Source organism: Chiloscyllium plagiosum, unplaced genomic scaffold (assembly GCF_037043375.1).
Source record: "Chiloscyllium plagiosum isolate Xiang-an unplaced genomic scaffold, Cpla_swu_hap1 HiC_scaffold_32, whole genome shotgun sequence".
NCBI lineage: Eukaryota > Metazoa > Chordata > Chondrichthyes > Orectolobiformes > Hemiscylliidae > Chiloscyllium > Chiloscyllium plagiosum.
In genome coordinates, this window is record NW_028270170.1 from 7,274,522 (window position 1) to 7,298,270 (window position 23,749).

Consider the following 23,749-nt stretch of genomic DNA (forward strand, 5'->3'; position numbering starts at 1 on the left):
CCATCACCCAAGATTAAGCACAGGGTTATGTAGTTATCAACAAGTTACTTTTCAAACAGCTGTTTAAGAGATTGACCTAACAAGTTCTAATCTCGCAAGTCAAAGCCTACACACGCCTTTGAAGAACAGACTGTAATTAATCTCTCAAAGACTAAAGGGTTGAGAAATTCAGAAAATAATTGTACACCAAGACACATTTTCTTCCAATCAGAGGGAGTGGATGCAGAAATGACATAGGAATGACATGCAGCAATTCTTCCCTTTCTGAGATTTAATAAAGACCAGAAACAGCAGTGTGGTAAGCCACAAACAGCACCTCATTTAGCAGCTGGAACCTGGGAATGTTTGGTCATTTCTGCATTATTGTCTCTGTCCTGCTGCAGTTTTCAGTGTTAAAGGGGCGTTGCCTCCATTGTTTCTGTAATTGTTAGGATCTATAACCCAAACTTGCAACAACATCTCATTGTTTTATCCCAGATGATGTAAATGATGATGCTTATTTCCCTCAAAAAGATGTAATCGATTTGATCCATCCCCAGAAAGGCAAAGCCCCTTTCAACTGCAGCAAGAATAAACTGCCAGACCAGGAGAGCAATCAATTCAAAGACCCTGAGAAATGCAACTTTAAAAAGATTAGCAGCACCCAAGAAGACACTTTTAATCAGCCTTACAAAAGCATCAGTGAAAGTGAACAGATTCAGACAGATCTAGGATTAAGCGAGGAATCAGTTTAATGATCATCATCACCCCATGACACATACAGGATTCTGAAGGAGTCAGATAGAAAGTAAATCTAAATTGAGAAAAAGAAAGTCATTTGAGCTTCGCAGGCAGAGTAGACAGTGTAAGAAATGTGAGCAGTGGATCACAGTAGGATTCACGGTGAAGTGAACGACCGTGTGCGTGGGTCAAACAGCCAGGAGCCAACAAGAGGAGATCAAGCTAAGGGTGAGGCCTAGAGGAAGCAGTGGGCAAAGTCTGCAAGGTAAAGATACAAAAATGGAACCTTTGCTTCTGTTGGTGGGAGCTGGGGCTTTGGGAGTAGGGCTGGCTTGACTTTCAAACTCGGAGACAGGCTCGTTAGCGAGCTGGACGGTTGGTCCATCAGGATTGGCACATCATCTTCCTTTTCGACATCAGGCTGGCAAGCAGCAGGACACTGCTCTTCACCGGGCTCTTCCACCTGCTCTCCACCGGGCTCACTGACGTCGGGGACAGTGAAACATTCTTTGGCAAATGTGAACTCACTGCTTGGGTGTTGGCTGATTTGGGTGATGGTGGATTCCAATTCTCTGATGGTCTCCTCCAGACTGTCCATTGTTTTGTACGTGCTGTTCTTGATTTCCTCTGACCTGGAATAGCCTGTGCTTGTGTTTTGTGTTTTCGAAGTCCTACCCTGGCTCTGCTCGATCTGGTTGAGTTCATATTTTTTCACCTCCGTTTGCCTTTCACCTGTTACTTTGTTTATCTTCTCCTCCTCTTCGTAAACAACTACTTGCAAGATTTTCCGTCCAGTTTTTGATCCTGACTCAATGGCTTTTGTCAATGCGTTCAGCCGTTGCTTGGGAAACCGAATCTTAACATTCTTTGAGTTGTCATTTCCAGTCTCTGGGGATGTAACATTTGGAATGGGATGCAAAGCTTTCTCATCTGAAGCTGTGTCATCACCATGTTTCAGATCTCCTTCTGACTCACTCACTGATGTGCAGTCTTCCTTGGAAGGCTCATTGACTCCCTCAGAAACAGCAGACAACATCAATGTTGCCATTTGCTCTTCAAATGGGATTGTTTGTGCTTGTTGACTGGAAGCTTTTTCTCCCAACATTGTTTGAAATTCTTCATCATACTCTTCGAATACCGTTGACAACCTTTTGTAAGCTGTTTTGATGTCCATGGGTTCTTCAAATATGACAACAACTGGTTTACTGTCCAAAGAGACAAGGGGGCCTTTTCCGTTGGATAGACCTTCTGAGGGATCTAGAGAGGGATCTCCGGAGAGGTCTTCCTTCACTGAGGAAACACTCCAGGTGTGTATATCCTCACCTTTCTCACTAACAATTTCCTGGACTTCCCTTTGGGATAAGGCCTGGATCTGGTTTTCTGTTATCATAAAAGCTACATTTTCTGCAGCATCTTCAATGCAAGGTGCTTCCCCAGTGGAAATCTCGGCTGCAGGGTTTTCGAGAATCTCTTCCAGGATTTCTTTTGCCTTGGGGTTTTCCCGGTCGGGAGGAGGGGACTGGGATCGAGTCTGGTCAGACTGCTTTAGGGCAGCTTCAATCATCATGAACTCTTCCAACACGATCGCAGACGGCACAAACTGTGCCCAGGCCTCGGAGCTGGGCACAGTAAGTTGACCCTGCAGTGAGACAGAGCCCAGGCCCCTTCCAGCTGTTTCTCCGTTCTCCATGTTGCTGTCGTGTGTGGCAGTTGGTGCTGTTCCCTCTTGCTCCATGACTTCAACGGTAGGAGTACAAGACCCAGATGTCAGCTCAGTAAACACAATCTGAGGGAGCTGTACTGGACTTGGGGAACATGGGACATCTATTTCCTACAGATGCAAACGTGGATAACACACAAAGAAATAAATGAATGGTGAATCATTAATTCCAAGTAATTATCCTGAGCTTCTGCACTCACAGCTGTGAATTGAAATCTGCAGGTAATCAGATCTCAAATATCTTCAAATGAACAGGCACAAAAATCTGATATACAACAAACAGAGAAAGAAATGCACAAACCAAAAGAAAATCCAATGAAATTAACTGGGTGAAAGTGTGGAATAATGTAGCAAAATCTTACAAAACACATAAACAATTCCAAACTGGTAATTGGAAGGCAGATAAATCAGCTGACGTGGTAGTGAAAGGGATTTAGTTTTCCCCCTTCTCTTGCTTTTTCCTTCCCTATAAAATGTCCTGATTGATCATGTTGAACTGATCGGAGCAGAATCTGGTATCGAGGGAGAGGGGGATTGCTACATGGATTAAACATTGTTCCCAGAGGTCCAGGGAAGGGGGCTCCCTGACGTTGTGGAGGAGCTGAGTGGGATCCGCAGAAAGTTATTCTTCACAAGCAGGGCTCGATTTCTCCCTCGAAGGGTTTTCTCGAGGTTTGAGAACTACAGCCTGCAGGGGTTAAGCACCAAACTCGACCTAAAATGGAGGCTCAACTTCAAAGCCACCCTCCCCCTGAGAGCTCCTGTTTTCTCGCTTACCTCCATTCAAGCTAGAGTGGACAGCTTGGAGGTTGTGTTATTGTTTCTGAACTCCAATCTCAATGTCTGGTTTTGTGGGGTACAGGTCATCACTGCTTTCCCCAGTTCTCTACCCTCTATTCCATAATCTTTGTGCACCTCCCCAATTCTGGCCTCTCTTTCTGCAGTGGCTGTGCCTTCAGCTGCCTGGATCTTGAATTCTGGGATTTTCTTTCTAAACCTCTCCGTCTCTTTACCTCTCTTTCTCTTTCTAAGATGTCCCTTTAAAACCTAGCCAATTGATCAAGTTTTGGGCCAATTGACCTTTAACTCCTTCTGAGAATTTGGTGTTGCATTTTGCTCTCGGGAAGCACCTAAGGGATGCTCTGCCAAGGTGCTACATGAATGCAAATCATTGTTATTTTCTGAGAATTTCACGATAGATTTGAAATGCTTCCTAACTGCTTATCTGGAAATGCGTCAGAGATTTACATGAGACACACGTAGCATCAGAGGATTTTAAGGAAATCTGCAGAAGTTTCTCTTGTTACTGGCAATCCGGAGGATGCATTGGGCTATGGAAGTGGATGTCACCCATTAAGTGAGTTACAGGGAAGGGGAGTGTGACCCTTAAGGGAAATGCACGTTTCACATAACGCCATCATTATCATGGCAAATACAAATAGAGAAAATCAGGTGAGATTAAACCAAGTCAGTGCAGACTTGATGGGCCGAAGGGCTGCATGATTCTAACAATGGATTGGACTGGAGATTGTGAAGGATTCTCAACATTAATTTTAATTTTTCCAAGTGGAATAATGTGCAAGTTAAATTGTTTCTGTGATTTGAATTGATTTTCAAGGTAGATGACAAGGTTAGAATACAGACATAGTGCCTGAATGGCCACCTTCCAGGCTGGAACAATTCTCTGCGATTTGAAACAATTTCTATTCATCACAATAGGTTGAAAATATTCTAATGGGGGATGTCTCACAATCCAATGATTATTTTGTTGGACAGGAAGTGCTAGAGGGCAATTCTTTGAGTCAAAACATGAATCCAGTCGCTTTTGGACAGAGGTTCAGATCTGAAATGGTGATCTGCTCCATTCAGAAAAATGCCTTGGCTCTTTCCTGAAACAGTGTGTCGAGTCATGTGCACTGGGCACATTGCCCACACATGCACCAATGCATTCCCCAGACACATGGACCTGTTTGCTGCACATGACAAGATCTCAGTGTTTTGGTATAATGGCCTCTCTGTTGGGGAGGTGTGATTAAAGTTGCCAACTGTTTGCAGCTGGAGTCTGTCTATGTCTTGCTCAGTGGGGGTTGGTTTAGCTTGGTTGGATGGAGTGCTGTGATGCAGATACAACAGCGGAGGTTCAATTCCTGCACCAGCTGTGGTTACCATGATGGACACTTCCCCTGTCCCAAGGTGTAGTGACCCTCAGGTTAAACCACCTGCCAATAATCTGTCTCTAATGAGAGAACAACCCTAGGGAAACTTTAGTCTGACTCAACACAATCCACAGCTGAACAATGGACTATCACCTAATCTAGTCAATATCCCAAACCATTAGTACATGCCACATCCACATCCATCCCCAGGTCCGAAACAGTTTGATTATTCCAAACGCAAGTTTTATTGGACACGTTGACCGAATTTTTTTTTGGAATTTAATGGCCTGTAATTACAGATTTCTATTCTCCAGTATTTTTAAATTTTCTCTTGTAGTTTGTGCCTAAAACTGCCCGCAATCCAATTCTCCAACGTTAGTGTTACTCAAACCTAACAATCAGCCATTTCACAGCTGGAGTGATTATTTCAAAACAAAGATAGCTGCCACTCTCTTGCTTAACCAGTCCAGCTGGGAAACACTCCCACCCATCGGCAACGCTTCCTCGTTACTTACCCACTCTGTAGCCAGGTTACCAGGAAGGATATCCTCTGAGGCTTCAGTTTCTTCTGGATATGGGATGCCACCTGAACCCTGATGGGACATGTTTGCAGGATTATTGCCTTCAGATTGAACACTGCCTGCTGGCTGTGAGGAGAATCTGCTGGGAGTCCTGCACATTCCAGCAGCAGACTCCCAGATGGTTCAGCCCTGCCTCTAGCCCAGAGCAACTCCATCCTGGGGATCTTGTGGGGATTAGACAGTGAACTTCAAAACAGGGGAGAGGAGGTGGCATTTCAGTTGGATTTTGCCTTAGGAGGGACACAAAGATTTATCGCCAGGTTTGGGGAGCTGATAATTTCAGATTATTCCCATTTTCCCAGGTCCCTCCTGCACTTACCAACACAAAGCAGCACTCCGGACAGCAATTTGACTCAATGTTTAAAATTATTGCTCTTGTTTTCAAATCATAGGAATATGGGAAATGGAACTCACAACTCACATTCCCATCTACTTTTGTGTCATCCACAAACTTGAAAGAACGTTGTATTTAGTTTCATCCAGATTCTTGGTACAGAGGGAGAGCAGCTGGGTCCAGGCACTGACCCCTGAGGCAGCCCACAGTCACAGCCTGATCCCCAATTAGTCCTGCTCTTATGTTCGGTCTATTAATTAATCCTCACTGCAGGACCGTGTTGTATTACATCAAATCTTGCCAAGGCTTCACCCCCTCCCCATCTCTGTAAAATACTCAAGTTCTCCACATGACTCAATGCCAAACTGCTCTCCTGTAAGGCACTGTGGGGTGTCTTACTCCATTAGGACAGCGATAGCCAAAGTGCCATTATTTAGCTCACATCCCTCTGTGGCAGCAAACATCACAACTCGACTGGACATTTGAAGGACTGGATTGATGCATGTAACTGTGCTAGAACGGGGTGTTCCTATGCTGTATATTCATGGAAATGAACATGAGAGAAAGCTATCCAGTTCTCAATGAATTAGTCACTAACAAAATCAACAACCCTTACAACTTTCAGAAAATAACAGTAAACTTTTCAAACTGTTTTCTGAAATTCTCGATTTTAAGTGCAGTGAATATTGACACTGTGTTGGACAATAACCTACAGCTGGAGATGGGAATTGGTTGTTGAATTCACAGTCTGAACTCCCAATTGAATCTGCAGCAGGGTCTTCTGATAACAGTGGCATTATTCCTTTAGCACTGGCTGGAGGGTGTGCAATATGAATCCCAGTCAGTCAGTTATAGCAGTGCAGTCTCTGGGTGTACAGTAATTGGTGAAGGGGGGTTCCCTATCAGCTCCATACTAGTCAGCTGGGGGTCACTGGACTGAAGTTAATGCCAGCAGTTTCCTCCCCACAGGACAAACCTACCCAGGGCTGTTCATAGGGACCCCTAATCTGTTCTATGCTCACCAGGCTATTAATGGCCAGGTGTTGGGACCCCAATTCCTAACAAGGCGCCAATCCTGCGTCCAACCTGACCAAGTGCAATTTGTTGCGGGGGTGGGGGGGTGTTGGAGTTGTCACCAGCTGCTGGAGACACAGCCAGACAGAAGCACCATCAGGAGAATAGACCTCAGATTGAAAGTAGGGAGAAGTGGGGGGGGGGGGGAGGTATTTCCATTCACTGGGACCCATCGGGCAGATGGGGAAGGTATAGGGATTGGCGACAGCGAGGGGGTGCTCGCCCCATCATTATTACACCCACAGTCTGCTTCCAAAGTTGCCAGCCTCTGGGTTCACAGTGGATTAGAAACATTGACCTGCCCCCAGCGAGCCCAGGAGTTAGACTGACAAGTGATCAAGCCCAAATTCCCTTCCCGGGAGAAATGCACTTTCACTCAACATGGTCAGGTATTAATCCCTCCCCCGTTACAGGATTGGACATTCGAGTTGATTAAAAGCCCAACCAAGAGAAACCGAGAGGGAGACTCCATTGATCAAACTATTGTGATTGGCCGAAGTGACTGATGAAGTTTGTGAAGCCAAGCTTCTCTTGGTAACGAATGTCATGGGAACCACTTCACATAAACTTCAGTTCCACCGAACCACCTCCAGTGGAGCTGCTCTTAATTCTAAGCCAAGCAAGTGTTACATAACCTCGACATCTATTAACAGCGATTAGTGTGTGGACAGGGCACACACATCAAATACAGACAGAACAGGTTTATACCAGAGCCTTGGGAATAAAGGAAAAGGCTAGTGAAAGATTGTTGGATGTAGTGAAAAGGTAGCAGAGGTACAGTCAGAGAGGGCAAGAAAACAAAACAACTCAGCAAGGTGATGGGAAACATCTCCATTTGGAATCCGATGGTATGGGATTGTGGTGCCATATTGGCATGGCAACATGCTGTGCCATCAAGTGGGCAGGCTCATGCCCCTCCCAGTTTTACACATTGCTGATTAGTTCCAGAGGACAGGACGGGGAGGAAGCCCAATCAGGCAGTTTCCTGCCAATTTTCCAGCCTGACTGAAGATGATGTTGGATTTTGGATTAGTGGTGCTGGAAGAGCACAGCAGTTCAGGCAGCATCCGAGGACAGGCAAAATCGACGTTTCAGGCAAAAGCCCTTCATCAGGAATAAAGGCAGAGAGCCTGAAGCGTGGAGAGATAAGCTAGAGGAGGGTGGGGGTGGGGAGAAAGTAGCATAGAGTACAATAGGTGAGTGGGGGAGGGGATGAAGGTGATAGGTCAGGGAGGAGGTGCCACCACCATGCTGATTGATGATGTCACTTCCGCCCCCATCATGGCCACTCCCACAACCACTTCCACCCCTCACAATTCCTCATACATCACATGTGACATCACTTCCGCCCCTCACATCATTGCTGATGTCACACGCTCAGTGAGTTCCGCCACCCCACTGCCGTGTCTGCCACCACTTCCGCCCCCACCAATGCCACTCACCTGCATTCTGCTGACATGCCCCCCACAGACCCCACTGTCACTATCCCCACCCCCCAGAACCCTGAGGGGAACACACCCCCCGTTCATGACTCCACCCCCATTCCCCCCACCATCACACCCACTCCAGGTACTGGCTCCGACCCCACTCCCAGCTCCACAACCACACCAGATCCCAGCTCCCAGCCCTGCTGAGTTTTCACCATCCCTCCAGACCTTCCCCTCACTGAGGACGAGCGATCAGTCCTCAGCAAAGGACTCACCTTCATCCCCCTCTGTTCATGCATCAATGAATTTAATACAAGCCGTGACGTCAAACACTTCTTCCGCTGCCTCCGCCTCCGAGCTTACTTTCACAATCAGGACTCCCGCCCACCTTCCGAGGACCCCTTCGCCCACCTCCAACACACTGCATCCACCTGGACACCCCGCACTGGCCTATTACCTGCCCTCGACCTTTTCATTTTCAACTGCCACCGGGACATTAACCGCCTCAACCTGTCTACCCCCACTCCACCTCTCACCCTCACAATGCGCAGCCCTCCAATCCCTCTGCTCCAATCCCAACCTCACCATCAAGCCAGCGGATAAAGGGGGCACAGTGGTAGTCTGGCGCACTGACCTCTACACCGCTGAAGCCAAACGCCAACTCGAGGACACCTCTTCCTATCGCCCCCTTGACCATGACCCCACCCCCATCACCAAACCATCATCTCCCAGACCATACAGAACCTCATCACCTCAGGGGATCTCCCACCCACAACTTCCAACCTCAGTCCGGGAACTCCGCACTACCCGGTTCTACCTCCTTCCCAAGATCCACAAGCCTGACCACCCTGGCCAGCCCATTGTCTCAGCATGCTCCTGCCCCACTGAACTCATCTCTACCCACCTCGACACTGTCCTATTCCCCCAGTCCAGGAACTCTCCACATACGTCCGAGACACCACCCACGCCCTCCACCTTCTCCAAGACTTCCGTTTCCCCGGCCCCCAACGCCTCATCTTCACCATGGATATCCAATCCCTCTACACCTCCATCCGCCATGACCAGGGCCTCCAAGCCCTCCGTTTTTTCCTCTCCCGACGTCCCCAACAGTACCCCTCCACCGACACTCTCATTCGTTTGGCCGAACTGGTCCTCACCCTTAACAATTTCTCCTTCGAATCCTCCCACTTCCTCCAGACCAAAGGGGTAGCCATGGGCACACGTATGGGCCCCAGCTATGCCTGTCTCTTTGTTGGCTACGTAGAGCAGTTGATCTTCCGTAATTACACCGGCACCACTCCCCACCTATTCCTCCGCTACATTGATGACTGCATTGACGCCACCTCATGCTCCCGCGATGAGGTTGAGCAATTCATCAACTTCACCAACACATTCCACCCTGACCTTAAATTTACCTGGACCATCTCTGACACCTCCCTCCCCTTCCTGGATCTCTCCATCTCCATTAATGACGACCGACTTGACACTGATATTTTTTAACAAACCCACCGACTCCCACAGCTACCTGGATTACACCTCTTCCCACCCTACCTCTTGCAAAAATGCCATCCCGTATTCCCAATTCCTCCGCGTCCGCCGTATCTGCTCCCAGGAGGACCAGTTCCACCACAGAACACACCAGATGGCCTCCTTCTTTAGAGACCGCAATTTCCCTTCCCACGTGGTTAAAGATGCCCTCCAATGCATCTCGTCCACATCCCGCCCTCAGACCCCACCCCTCCAACCGTAACAAGGACATAACTCCCCTGGTGCTCACCTTCCACCCTACCAACCTTCGCATAAACCAAATCATCCGCCGACATTTCCGCCACCTCCAAAAAGACCCCACCACCAGGGATATATTTCCCTCCCCACCTCTTTCCGCCTTCCGCAAAGACCGTTCCCTCCGTGACTACCTGATCAGATCCACGCCCCCCTACAACCCACCCTCCCATCCTGGCACCTTCCCCTGCCACCGCAGGGACTGTAAAACCTGTGCCCACACCTCCTCCCTCACCTCTACCCAAGGCCCTAAAGGAGCCTTCCACATCCATCAAAGTTTTACCTGCACATCCACTAATATCATTTATTGCATCCATTGCTCCCGATGCGGTCTCCTCTACATTGGGGAGACTGGACGCCTCCTAGCAGAGCGCTTTAGGGAACATCGCCGGGACACCCGCACCAATCAACCACACCGCCCTGTGGTCCAACATTTCAACTCCCCCTCCCACTCTGCCGAGGACATGGAGGTCCTGGGCCTCCTTCACCGCCGCTCCCTCACCACCAGATGCCTGGAGGAAGAACGCCTCATCTTCCACCTCGAACACTTCAACCCCAGGGCATCAATGTGGACTTCAACAGCTTCCTCATTTCCCCTTCCCCCACCTCACCCTAGTTCCAAACTTCCAGCTCAGCTCTGTCCCCATGACTTGTCCTTCCTGCTTATCTTCTTTCCTACCTATCCACTCCACCCTCCTCCCTGACCTATCACCTTCATCCCCTCCCACACTCACCTATTGTACTCCATGCTACTTTCTCCCCACCCCCACCTTCCTCTAGCTTATCTCTCCACGTTTCAGGCTCTCTGCCTTTATTCCTGATGAAGGGCTTTTGCCCGAAATGTCGATTTTGCTGCTCCTTGGATGCTGCCTGAACTGCTGTGCTCTTCCAGCACCACTAATCCAGAATCTGGTTTCCAGCATCTGCAGTCATTGTTTTTACCTGAAGAAGATGTTGAGCTGCTCCTGGGACTGTAGCAGAAATGTCAACTTAACAGGGAGCAGAGTGAAGGAAAGAAGTGATAAAAATAAATGACTTTAAAAGCACAAAAATAGCAAAGTATTCCTGGGGTTTGATGGTGAAAGAGTTAGCTTTTATGAAGTTCTGAACTTAGAATGCAGAACTTTAGTTTGTAAATCTCTTCCTGCCCAAGACTAACTGGCACTGAAATGGACTGACCGTATTGAAGCCAGACACATCAGTCTGGTTCATCCTGAGATAGCAGTGCTGTCGGCTGAGAGTGTAGCCAGCCCTAAAGGGAAGGAGTTAATTTTTTCAGGATCCAGTGAGATCAGGATCCAGACAGATTCTACCAAGGGCTCGTCTACAGAGTGCAATGGAAGCTAAAGGACACTGACACCACGACAAGAGAGACTGGAAAATGCAGACAGGTTGAGGGGCTGAATCACCTACTATTCTCCAACTTTCTGCATAGAATGGATTGGAGATTCAACTTTGTAACATAGTGGAATCGGAGTCATTTGGCTGCAAGAGTACAGAGAGAGTGCAGCTGCTGAGCGACACATGACTAAGCAGCTCCATGAGGGAGCTGGGCATGTAGGTGACTGCTCCACAGACACACGTGCAGCTGCTTCGGAAGATTTCAGGCTATAAGGCTGCTTCAGAAGCAAGGTGCTAATCTTCAGGCACACACAGGCATCTCTCAGCTGCTTGATAACATGCTGCAGCAATTAATAAACAGGCAGAGCCTCAGTCAACACAAATTCCATGCTGCCAGGGTGACTGACCAGCTGTTGGGTTGGTGCCAACTCTACATTCCAAGTGCTCGGTTGGCATCAAAGGTTTGGTGAGAAGATTCATAGTGAAGAGGCAAAAGAGTAAAGTAAGTGAGCGGGAGGTGCGAGCAGCAGTGGTTAGTCAGGGAGGTGGAAGCAGGCTCGTTAGAGAAGTGCTCAGAAGAATTTTGAAGCCACAAGGCTTTACCTTTAGTCGTCTGCTTGGTAGGGAAACCCTGCAAGGTCTAGGATCTGGAGTGGGGAAAGCAGCCATCCCCTGGTCGTTTGAGCCTGTGAAAGGCACAGAGTTTCTCTGAAAAACCTAATGGGACCAGAAATTGGGAAGAAAGATAAAAGACATTGCGTAAAGTACAAGTTTTCTCTTCTCTGAAAGACCACCAACGAATAAAGATTATTTAAGGTCAAAATAAGGACAATCTGCAAATTGAAAACTGGGAGATTTGTAAATGTAATGGGTTACACTACAGAATCACACAGAGTGAATGTGTGTGGAATCCACAGGAGCCCAGTGGATGTGTAAGTGGACTCATTGTGGACCCTGGAGGATTTGGGAGGCATGAGCTGTAGGTCCAACTGAACTAAAACATGAGGAGTACAACAAAACGTCACCCTGGGCCTGGTCTATCAGAACCGTTTTGCCAGTTATGTGCAATATTCACGTTAGCAACAAGTCGAGGAGTGTCAGAGCCCTGGGAATTCCATCAGGGTCCACGTGCCCAGTCACATTGCCAAGCTGAGCCGAGCTGAGCTGGGCCGAGCTGATGTCACAGTGCGGCTGGAAACACACCCAGCTCAAACCAAGCGTTCGTCACAAGTGACTGACAAACAGTTGCAGATGTATTCAATGAGGAACACAGCTTCTGAAGCCAGTTAAGTGATCAAACATCGATATCATTTAATAGTCAGTCACTTGCCTCTTCATTAATTTGGAGTAAGTGGCAACTTGTAATCAATAAACAATTGAAGAGATGACCCAATTTCCAGCACACAATGGACTTTGCTGCATCACCCAACATATGAGGAAGAAAATTGGTCCCAAGACAAGCTTCAGTGATTGCACTCCCTCTGCCCTGAAGTAATAGCAGAATTAATCCAAAAACACAAACCTCCAATTCAGCCATGATCCTATTCTCTTCATCCTCATCATCGCGAACAGCTGATGCTACAATCGGTGGTGGTGTTGACGGAGGCTTGGCCTCAGACATGGTCCTTCGCAGCTTGACATGTGGTCTTGGTGCATCAGTTTCATCAGAGTCAGCCTTCTGGGAAAGGCAGGAAAGGGAGCCTTTAATGACAGCATTTCCTCCATTATAACTGAAAATGTGTTGCTGGAAAAGCGCAGCAGGTCAGGCAGCATCCAAGGAGCAGGAGAATCGACGATTCGGGCATGAGCCCTTCTTCAGGAATGGCAGAAGGGCTCATGCCCGAAACGTCGATTCTCCTGTCCCTTGGATGCTGCCTGACCTGCTGCGCTTTTCCAGCAACATGTTTTCAGCTCTGATCTGCAGACCTCACTTTCTCCTTTCCTCCATTATACACAAGCACAGTCCCTGGTGAAATGAGCTTCTACAGGGGGCATTACATTTTTCTTCTGAGGAGCTTGCATTTATTTTTCAATTGAAGAAAACATCCCAAGGTGCATCACAGGAATGTAACTAAACAATATTTACAACCTCGACCGTGCTTCAAAAGTATTCTATTGGCTGCACAGCATTTTGGGACATGCTGAGGTGATGAAAGGTGCTAGATAAATGCAAGTTTGTTCTTTATTGAGGGTCACATCAGATTTCACATGGATGATGATGGTAACAGCCTGAACTTGCTAATACTCAATGAGGAGTTGTAGCAGTTTATTCTTTAACATTAATTCGCAGGAGCTCCTGGTGAATTAATGTGTGGAAGCAGGAATATTGCTGCTTCAAGCAGTCACCTCGCTGGTTGCTGAGTTTAAGATGATCAGTTGTTACTTCATCAGTAAAGGAGACAGTCACCAGCAACATGCAGCACTGTCTGCGTCCTTCCACAACTACATGAGGGGTTTGCATGGAATCCCTCACTGTGTAGACTCCATATCTTGTTCTGTTTAACAGAGAGCACTCTTGTCAAGGGGGGTCAAATCCCACCAGTCAACAGACAGGGATTCCTGTGTCTCCTGGTGGATTCTGCAGCTTTAGGGGCACTAAACTGGAAGGCAGGCAGGAGGCAGTTTGAACAGGCCAAAGAGTGAGCCGCAGTGTCTAGTGTTTCACCATTGAGGGGCGTTAATTAATTGGTGGGGTGGTAATCCACTGGAGCTTGGCAATACAATAAACAGTTCAGCACTGTCTCTCTCAATCCCTAACTAGAAAAAGGGTAAAGTCAGCACAGTCCGAGAATACCATAGGGCTGCTCTGTCAATACAAAGAGATAACTGGTGGTAGTTTAACCGGAGGATCACTGTGCCTCAGGCGAGGGGAGAGGTTGAGAAAGACGGTCCTTCATGGTAACCTCAGCTGGTGGGGGGGCGGGGGGGATGGTGGTTGATGGTGCTGTTGGCACCATACTGCTGTCCAGCAGACTGAGCTAAACAACCCGCTGTTTTTACAGTCCACCTGAAGCCAATGTCTGAAATAGGGCAGGGGATTCTGAGGATTATATAACCAGAAATACAGTTAGGTTTTTGCATTAATAATCTCAAGGAAATAGGTTGAAATCCCACCACAGCAGCTGGGGAGTTTAAACACAGTTGTGAATAACAATGGATTTTAAAAAAGAACTTTCTAACATTCATAATGGAAACCATAGCTTTATTGTAAATAACAACCTTTTTTAAAATTAATTCTGGATATGTGGATGTCACTGGCTGGGCCCAGCATTTCTTGCCCGTCCCTAGTTGCCCCTTGAGAAGGTGGGGGTGAGCTGCCTTCTTGAACTGCTGCTGTCTATGTGCTGTAGGTAGCCCCACAATGCCCTTAGGGAGGGAATTCCAGGATTTTGACCCCAGTGACAGTGAAGGAATGGTGATATATTTCCAAGTCAGGATGGTGAGGAGCTCGGAGGGGAACTTGCAGGAGGTGGTGTTCCCCAGTATCTGTTGCTTCAACGCCCTTACTGTATCCTGTCCAGCCTAATAGTGACTCCAAAGCCACAGTGATGTGATTGGCTTTGAATGACACTCTGACACAGCCATTTATATCAGGATAGGCGAGACAGGTTAGTCCAGCCCGTGACATTGCTTCCCAAATATTAAGCTCAAAGCAAACTAGAAATATTGTTTTTCTGGGAAATCTTCCAAGCAGCAGCAATATTCCTGCTTCCACACACATGGTCAAATTGTGCTGACCCACAGACACAGCACAAACCTTCACTTGGCTCTTGGTTACAAGGACAGGGGTGAGGTGAGAGTCTCAGGGCAAACAGGAATCGCACTGAACGGCCCAGCTCAAACTGAAGGGGCTCATTACATTTCAGAACCTCAACAAGAGTCAAGGGAGATTATTCAGAGTAACTTTCGCTAATTTTCGCCAAGGGAGATTATTCAGAGTAACTTTCGCCAGACTCAATGAAGGGCTCACTGAGCAGGAACAACGTCGAGAAATCACAAAGCAGATTCCAGGCTGGCTCCTATTCACTGGGGAGGCTTTTAACTACAGAGTCACATACACCTCCAATCACAGCAATGCCCTTTCAGGCAACAGCAGTCACCTGGAGTACAGCAGCAAGGTTAAAACCAAGGACCGCAGATGCTGGAAACCAGAGTCTAGATTAAAGTGGTGCTGGAAAAGCACAGCAGGTCAGGCAGAATCCGAGGAGCAGGAAAATCAACATTCCTGATGAAAGGCTTTTGCCCGAAACATCGATCTTCCTGCTCCTCGGATGCTGCCTGACCTGCTGTGCTTTTCCAGCACCACTCTAATCTAGACTGTAGTACAGCAGCAGTCCATTCAGCACAAAGTGTCTGTACTAACCTTCATACCCCACAGGAGACGCCACATGTTCCAGTTCCCTTATCCTAGCCTCTCAATATCTTTTCCGTTTCCTTTCTCTTGTCCATGTTACCTAATTACTTTGCAAAGTAAACTTTGTCTCAGCCACTCCCCATGGTAGTGAGCTTCACTCTCCAGTCACTATCTGAATAAAGGAGTTTATCCTGATTTCTAGATTAGATTTATTGCCACTTGTTATTTATAAATCCTTGTTTTTTTCCAGATTAGATTCTCTACAGTGTGGAAACAGGCCCTTCGGCCCAACAAGTCCACACTGACTCTCCGAAGAGGAACTCATCCAGACCCATTCCCCTACCCTATATTTACCCCTGACTAATGAACCGAACACGACAGAGCAATTTAGCATGACCAATTCACCCTGACCTGCACATCTTTGGGTTGTGCAAGGAAACTGGATCACCCGGAGGAAACCCACACAGACTCGGGGAGAACGTGCAAACTCCACACAGACACACACCCGAGGCTGGAATCGAACCCGGGTTCCTGGTGCTGTGAGGCAGCAGTGCTAACCACTGAGCCACCGTGCCGCCCCATGTTAAAGGGACACTCACATCATGAAAACTGTTTATCAAACACCTTTTCCCTCCGAGGCCTTTCTCCCTTTGAGACTTACTTTGAGGGTTGATTCTTTTTTGTTTGTGACGATGACCTCCCCCGTTCTTCCTGTGGTCAGTCCATGAGACGATGGGAAACTGCGTCGGGGAGGAGGTGGAGGTGGAGATTTGGAGGGTTTCTCTGTTCGATATTTGTGGACTGTCAACTCCTCTGTAAAACAAACGGCCTGTTAACTGATTAATATGAGGCACCAATTTATCCTCCATCCACCCCCCAGCGCCCACCCGCCATGGACAATAGTCAGTAGGAATTTCACTCTAAGCTGATTGAGAAATAACTGGCTTTCCACAACATTCCAAGAGGTCAATTGTGTTCGGGGACTCTCTGGTCCGAGGTACAGACAGATGTTTCTGTGGCCAGCAGAGAAAAAGCAGAATGGTGTGTTGTTTCCCTGGTGCCAGGGTCAAGGATGTCCCAGAGAGGGTGCAGAATGTTCTCAAGGGGGAGAGGGGCCAGCAAGAGGTCATTGTCCACATTGGAACCAACGACATTGGAAGGGAAAAGGTTGAGACTCTGAAGGGAGATTACAGAGAGTTAGGCAGGAATTTAAAAAGGAGTTCCTCGAGAGTAGTAATATCTGGATTACTCCCAGTGCTACGAGCTAGTGAGGGCAGGAATAGGAGGATAGAGCAGATGAATGCATGGCTGAGGAGCTGGTGTATAGGAGAAGGATTCACATTTTTGGATCATTGGAATCTCTTTTGGGGTAGAAGTGACCTGTACAAGAAGGACGGATTGCACCTAAATTGGAAGGGGACGAATATACTGGCAGGGAAATTTGCTAAAGCTGCTCAGGAGGATTTAAACTAGTAAGGGGGGGAGTGGGGACCAGGGAGATAGTGAGGAAAGAGATCGATCTGAGACGGGTACAGCTGAGAACAGAAGTGAGTCAAACAGTCAGGGCAGGCAGGGACAAGGTAGGACTAATAAATTAAACTGCATTTATTTCAATGCAAGGGGCCTAACAGGGAAAGCAGATGAACTCAGGGCATGGTTAGGAATATGGGACTGGGATATCATAGCAATTATGGAAACATGGCTCAGGGATGGGCAGGACTGGCAGCTTAATGTTCCAGGATAGAAATGCTACAGGAAGGATAGAAAGGGAGGCAAGAGAAAAGAGGGAGTGGCATTTTTGATAAGGGATAGCATTACAGCTGCGCTGAGGGAGGATATTCCCGGAAATACATCCAGGGAAGTTATTTGGGTGGAACTGAGAAATAAGAAAGGGATGATTACCTTATTGGGACTGTATTATAGACCCCCTAATAATCAGTGGGAAATTGAGAAACAAACTTGTAAGGAGATCTCAGCTATCTGTAAGAATAATAGGGTGGTTATAGTAGAGGATTGTAACATTCCAAACATAGACTGGGACTGCCACAGTGTTAAGGGTTTAGAGGGAGAGGAATTTGTTAAGTGTGCAGAAGACAATTTTCTGATTCAGTATGTGGATGTACCTACTAGAGAAGGTGCAAAACTTGACCTACTTTTGGGAAATAGGGCAGGCAGGTGAATGAGGTGTCAATGGGGGAGCACGTTGGGGCCAGCGACCATAATTCTATTAGATTTAAAATAATGATGGAAAAGGATAGACCAGATCTAAAAGTTGAAGTTCTAAATTGGAGAAAGGCCAATTTTGACGGTATTAAGCAAGAACTTTCGAAAGCTGATTGGAGGCAGATGTTCGCAGGTAAAGGGACGGCTGGAAAATGGGAAGTCTTCAGAAATGAGATAATGAGAATCCAGAGAAAATATATTCCTGTCAGGGTGAAAGGGAAGGCTGGTAGGTATAGGGAATGCTGGATGACTAAAGAAATTGAGGGTTTGGTTAAGAAAAAGATGGAAACATATGTAAGGTGTAGACAGGATAGATCAAGTGAATCCTTAGAAGAGTATAAAGGAAGTAGGAATATGCTTAAAGTAGGAGGGCAAAAAGGGGACATGAGATAGCTTTGGCAAATAGAATTAAGGAGAATCCAAAGAGTTTTTACAAATACATTAAGGCCAAAAGGGTAACTAGGGAAAGAATAGGGCCCCTCAAAGATCAGCAAGGCGGCCTTTCTGTGGAGCTGCAGAAAATGGGGGAGATACTAAATGAGTATTTTGCATCAGTATTTACTGTGGAAAAGGATATGGAAGATATAGACTGTAGAGAAATAGATGGTGACATCTTGCAAAATGTCCAGATTACAGAGGAGGAAGTGCTGGATGTATTGAAACAGGTAAAGGTGGATAAATCCCCAGGACCTGATCAGGTGTACCCGAGAACTCTGTGGGAAGCTAGGCCTCTTGCTGAGTTATTTGTATCATTGATAGTCACAGGTGAGGTGCCGGAAGGCTGGAGGTTGGCTAACGTGGTGCCACTGTTTAAGAAGGGTAGCAAGGACAAGCCAGGGAACTATAGACCGGTGAGCCTGACCTCGGTGGTGGGCAAGTTGTTGGAGGGAATCCTGAGGGACAGGATGTACATGTATTTGGAAAGGCAAGGACTGATTAGGGATAGTCAACATGGCTTTGTGTGTGGGAAATCATGTCTCACAAACTTGATTTAGTTTTTGAGGAAGTAACAAAAAGGATTGATGAGGGCAAAGCGGTAGATGTGATCTATGTGGACTTCAGTAAAGCGTTCGACAAGGTTCCCCATGGGAGACTGATTAGCAAGGTTAGATCTCACGGAATACAGGGAGAACTCACCATTGGGATACAGAACTGGCTCAAAGGTAGAAAGCAGAGGGTGGTGGTGGAGGGTTGTTTTTCAGACTGGAGGCCTGTGACCAGTGGAGTGCCACAAGGATCGGTGCTGGGCCCTCTACTTTTTGTCATTTATATAAATGATTTGGATGCGAGCATATGAGGTATAGTTAGTAAGTTTGCAGAGGACACCAAAATTGGAGGTGTAGTGGACAGCAAAGAGGGTTACCTCAGATTACAAAAGGATCTTGACCAGATGGGCCAATGGGCTGAGAAGTGACAGATGGAGTTTAATTCAGATAAATGCAAGGTGCTACATTTTGGGAAAGCAATCTTAGCAGGACTTATACACTTAATGGTAAGGTCCTAGGGAGTGTTGCTGAACAAAGAGACCTTGGAGTGCAGGTTCATAGCTCCTTGAAAGTGGAGTCGCAGGTAGATAGGATAGTGAAGAAGGCGTTTGGTATGCTTTCCTTTATTGGTCAGAGTATTGAGTACAGGAGTTGGGAGGTCATGTTGCAGCTGTACAGGACATTGGTTAGGCCACTGTTGGAATATTGCGTGCAATTCTGGTCTCCTTCCTATCGGAAAGATGTTGTGAAACTTGAAAGGGTTCAGAAAAGATTTACAAGGATGTTGCCAGGGTTGGAGGATTTGAGCTATAGGGAGAGGCTGAACAGGCTGTGTCTGTTTTCCCTGGAGTGTCGGAGGCTGAGGGGTGACCTTATAGAGGTTTACAAAATTATGAGGGGCATGGATAGGGTAAATAGGCGGTCTTTTCCCTGGGGTCCGGGAGTCCAGAACTAGAGGGCATAGGTTTAGAGTGAGTGGGGAAAGATATAAAAGAGATCTACGGGACAACTTTTTCACCCAGAGGGTGGTACGTGCATGGAATGAGCTGCCAGAGGATGTGGTGGAGGCTAGTACAGTTGCAACATTTAAGAGGCATTTGGATGGGTAAATGAATAGGAAGGGGTTGGAGGGATACGGGTCGGGTGCTGGCAAGTGGAACTAGCTTAGGTTGGGATATCTGGTTGGCATGGACAGGTTGGACCGAAGGGTCTGTTTCCATGCTGTACATCTCTATGACTCTAATAGAGCAGTAGGAGGCTATTTGGCCCATCAGGACTGTGCTGGCTGTCTGCAAAATCAACTCAGTTCACCCCCATTCTTTTATCCTTTCATCTGAGCCTTGCAAATTTTATTTTTTTAGATAATTCTCCAATTCCATTCAGAAAGATAGAACAGAATCCACCTTCACCAACAGGGAGGAACTGTTCCCAAATGGGGGAACAGTTAAAGAGCAGAAAGCCATGGTGTGAAAGCCAAAGTCTGGTCACTCTGTAATCGAAGAAGACTCTGCTGTATCACAGCTTTTCAGGGACACCAGGTGTTTGCGGGCAGCACTGACTGTCAATCTTGGAGTTCGAGACCAGCGCCGACACTCCAGTACAATCTCTGATACTCCGAGTGCTGCTTGGCTCAACGCTGAGGGAGCGCCGCACTGTCCGAGGGTCAGTGCTGAGGGAGCGCCGCACTGTCGGAGGGTCAGTACTGAGGGAGCGCCGCACTGTCCGAGGGTCAGTACTGAGGGAGCGCCGCACTGTCGGAGGGTCAGTACTGAGGGAGCGCCGCACTGTCGGAGGGTCAGTACTGAGGGAGCGCCGCACTGTCCGAGGGTCAGTACTGAGGGAGCGCCGCACTGTCGGAGGGTCAGTGCTGAGGGAGCGCCGCACTGTCGGAGGGTCAGTACTGAGGGAGCGCCGCACTGTCGGAGGGTCAGTACTGAGGGAGCGCCGCACTGTCGGAGGGTCAGTGCTGAGGGAGCGCCGCACTGTCTGAGGGTCAGTGCTGAGGGAGCGCCGCACTGTCTGAGGGTCAGTGCTGAGGGAGCGCCGCACTGTCGGAGGGTCAGTGCTGAGGGAGCGCCGCACTGTCCGAGGGTCGGTGCTGAGGGAGCGCCGCACTGTGTGAGGGTCAGTGCTGAGGGAGCGCCGCACTGTCTGAGGGTCAGTGCTGAGGGAGCGCCGCACTGTCCGAGGGTCAGTGCTGAGGGAACGCCGCACTGTCGGAGGGTCAGTGCTGAGGGAGCGCCGCACTGTCGGAGGGTCAGTGCTGAGGGAGCGCCGCACTGTCGGAGGGTCAGTGCTGAGGGAGCGCCGCACTGTCGGAGGGTCAGTGCTGAGGGAGCGCCGCACTGTCGGAGGGTCAGTGCTGAGGGAGCGCCGCACTGTCGGAGGGCCAGTGCTGAGGGAGCGCTGCACTGTCTGAGGGTCAGAGCTGAGGGAGCGCCGCACTGTCCGAGGAGATTTTATCAGTTGATGGCCTGTTGGTTACAAACATTCCTAGAGCAATATTCCAAACAGCAGGAATTAATGTTTATTGCATAACAGATGCTATAAATAATCAGACTATCCGGAGTTTTAGATTCAAAATCAAAGCCATCGAATCCCAGATGTGTACAACACCGAAGGGGACCATTCTGCCCATTGAGCATATGCTGGATGTTGGACTGAACAGTCCTCTGTGTTTTCTCCATTACTCAGTGATGCACCTCTGCTTCCTGTGTACACCTCCGCCCAGTCACCGGTCAGGCGTAACATTCAAGAAAACCTCCTCTTAACCTTTGAGCCCTTTAAAGATTTCCTGAAATGCAGTGCCTCGAGCTATCCACAGTACGTCTGCTGAGGCTAATACAGAAAGTCACGGAGAGTGGAAAGTGGCTCCAGCCGAAGTTTATGGAGAATGGTGGGAATCCACCCACCTGAGTGTCTTCGTCCATTGGGGTCCATCTTGGTCACTGTTTTCTGTGCATGCTGAGGTTTTGTCTGTTTGGACTCAGCTGTCAGCATAACAACTGTTTTTGGTTTGTTGGCAAATCCTAGATCAGGAATTGCTTTCATCAGCTCCACTTGCGTCTCTTCCAGGAGACGGTTAATATCTTTGTTACTGAACTGAGTCAAACTGGCTCGTTTCTCCTCCCAGTCCCTCTCTGCTGCCTGAACACAGGAAGAACACATTAACGATCTGCGTGCTTTTATACAATCCTCGTACTCATTTACACCCTCACATACACAGAAACATATACTCTCACACACAGAGCAACACACCCACCCACACACACACATACCCATACCATTACACACACACACAGAGGGGGAGGGGAGAAAGAGGGGAAGGGGGGGAGGGGAGGGGAGAGGGGGAGAGGGGGGAGGGGAGAAAGAGGGAGGGGGAGGGGAGAAAGGGGGAGGCGAGGAGGGGAGAAAGGGGGAGGGGGAGAAAGGGGAGGAGGGGTAGAAAGGGGGGGAGGGGTAGAAAGGGGGGGAGGGGGAGAAAGGGGGAGAGGGGGAGGAGGAGAAAGGGGAGGGGGAGGGGGAGAAAGGGGAGGGGTAGGGGAGAAAGAGGGAGGGGGAGAAAGGGGGAGGGGGAGAAAGGGGAGGGGGAGAGGGAGGAGGGGGAGAAAGGGGGATGGGGGAGTGGGAGAAAGGGGAAGGGGGAGAAAGGGGAGAGGGAGAGAGGGGGAGAAAGGGAGAGTGGGAGAAAGGGGGAGTGGGAGAAAGGGGGAGGGGGAGAAAGGGGGAGGGGGAGGGGAGAAAGGGGGGAGGGGAGAAAGGGGGGATGGGGAGAAAGGGAGGGGGAGAAAGGGGGAGGGGAGAAAGGGGGACGGGGAGGGGGAGAAAGGGGGAGGGGGAGAAAGGGGGAGGGGGAGAAAGGGGGAGGGGAGAAAGGGGGGAGGGAGAAAGGGGGAGGGGGAGAGAGGGGGAGGGGGAGAGAGGGGGAGGGGAGGGTGGACGGTGTGGGAGGGGGAAAGGGGATGGGGAGGGGGGAGCGCGGGGGAGGATGGGGTAGGGGGAAGTGGGGGGAGGAGGGGGAGGAGGAGAAAGGGGGAGGGGAGAGGGGGGAGAAGGGGAGAAAGGAGAGGGGGAGAAAGTGGGAGGAGAAGAGGGGGAGAAAAGGAGAGGGGGAGGGGATGGGAAAGGGGGAGGGGAAGGGGGGAAAGGGGGAGGGGGAAGGGGGGAAGGGGGAGGGGGAGAGGGAGGCGAAAGAAGGAAGAGTAAGGGGGGAAACGGGGAGGGGTGAGCGGGGAAAGGGGAGGGGGGAGAACGGGGGAAAGGGGAGGGGGGAGAAAGGAGGAGGGGGAGGGGGGAGAAAGGAGATGGGGGAGGGGGGAGAAAGGGGGAGGGGGAGGGGGGAAAAGGGGGAGGGGGAAAGGGGGAGGGGGGAAGGGGAGGGGGGAAGGGGGGAGGGGGAAAGGGGGCGAAGGGGGGGGAGAAAGGGGGAGGGGAGGGGGAAAGGGGGCGGGGAGGGGGGAAAGGGGGAGGGGAGGGGAGGGGGGGAGGGGAAAGGGGATGGGGGGAGGGGGGAAGTTGATGGGGGGAGGGGTGGGGGAAAGGGGTAAAGGGGGGAAGGGCGAGGGGGAGGGGGAAAGGGGGAGGGGGAGAGAAGGAGGGAGGGGGGAGAGAAGGAGGGAGGGGGGAGAAATGGGGAGGGGGAGAGGGGAGAAAGGGGGAGGGGGAGAAGGGGGAGGGGGAGAGAGGGGAGAAAGGGGGAGGGGGAGAGGGGAGAAAGGGGGATGGGGAGGGGGAGAAAGGGGGATGGGGAGGGGGAGAAAGGGGGAGGGTGGAGGGGCAGAGAAAGGGGGAGGTGGAGAAAGGGGGAGGGGGTTAGGGGGAGAGGGGGAGGGGGAAAGGGGGAGGGTGGAAAGGGGGGAGAGGGGGAAAGGGGGGAGAGGGGGAAAGGAGGGAGAGGGGGAAAGGAGAGAGAGGGGGAAAGGGGGGACGGGAAAGGGGATGGGGAGGGGTGGGGGAAAGGGGTAAAGGGGGGAAGGGTGAGGGGGAGGGGAAAAGGGGGAGGGGGAAGGGGGAAAGGGGGAGGGGGAAAGGGGTAGGGGGAAGGGGGAGGG

The 23,749-nt window shown here is 49.5% G+C and overlaps 1 protein-coding gene across 17 annotated transcripts in view; it reads right to left on the reverse strand.

Annotated features, from left to right (window-relative positions):
* The window catches only part of srcin1a (SRC kinase signaling inhibitor 1a), a 584,261-nt gene that overhangs the window by 14,998 nt on the left and 545,514 nt on the right, over nt 1–23,749 (reverse strand). For 16 of the 17 annotated variants that reach the window (XM_087977753.1, XM_087977757.1, XM_087977752.1 and 13 more), the window contains 6 exons: nt 21,611–21,845; nt 16,151–16,302; nt 12,658–12,813; nt 11,739–11,852; nt 5,112–5,189; nt 1,007–2,551 (listed from right to left, as the gene is read on the reverse strand). In XM_087977753.1, coding sequence (XP_087833879.1) covers nt 1,007–2,551; nt 5,112–5,189; nt 11,739–11,852; nt 12,658–12,813; nt 16,151–16,302; nt 21,611–21,845 — 2,280 coding nt within the window. The remainder of the gene's footprint in view (nt 1–1,006; nt 2,552–5,111; nt 5,190–11,738; nt 11,853–12,657; nt 12,814–16,150; nt 16,303–21,610; nt 21,846–23,749) is intronic. The other variant, XM_087977755.1, reaches the window with a different exon arrangement.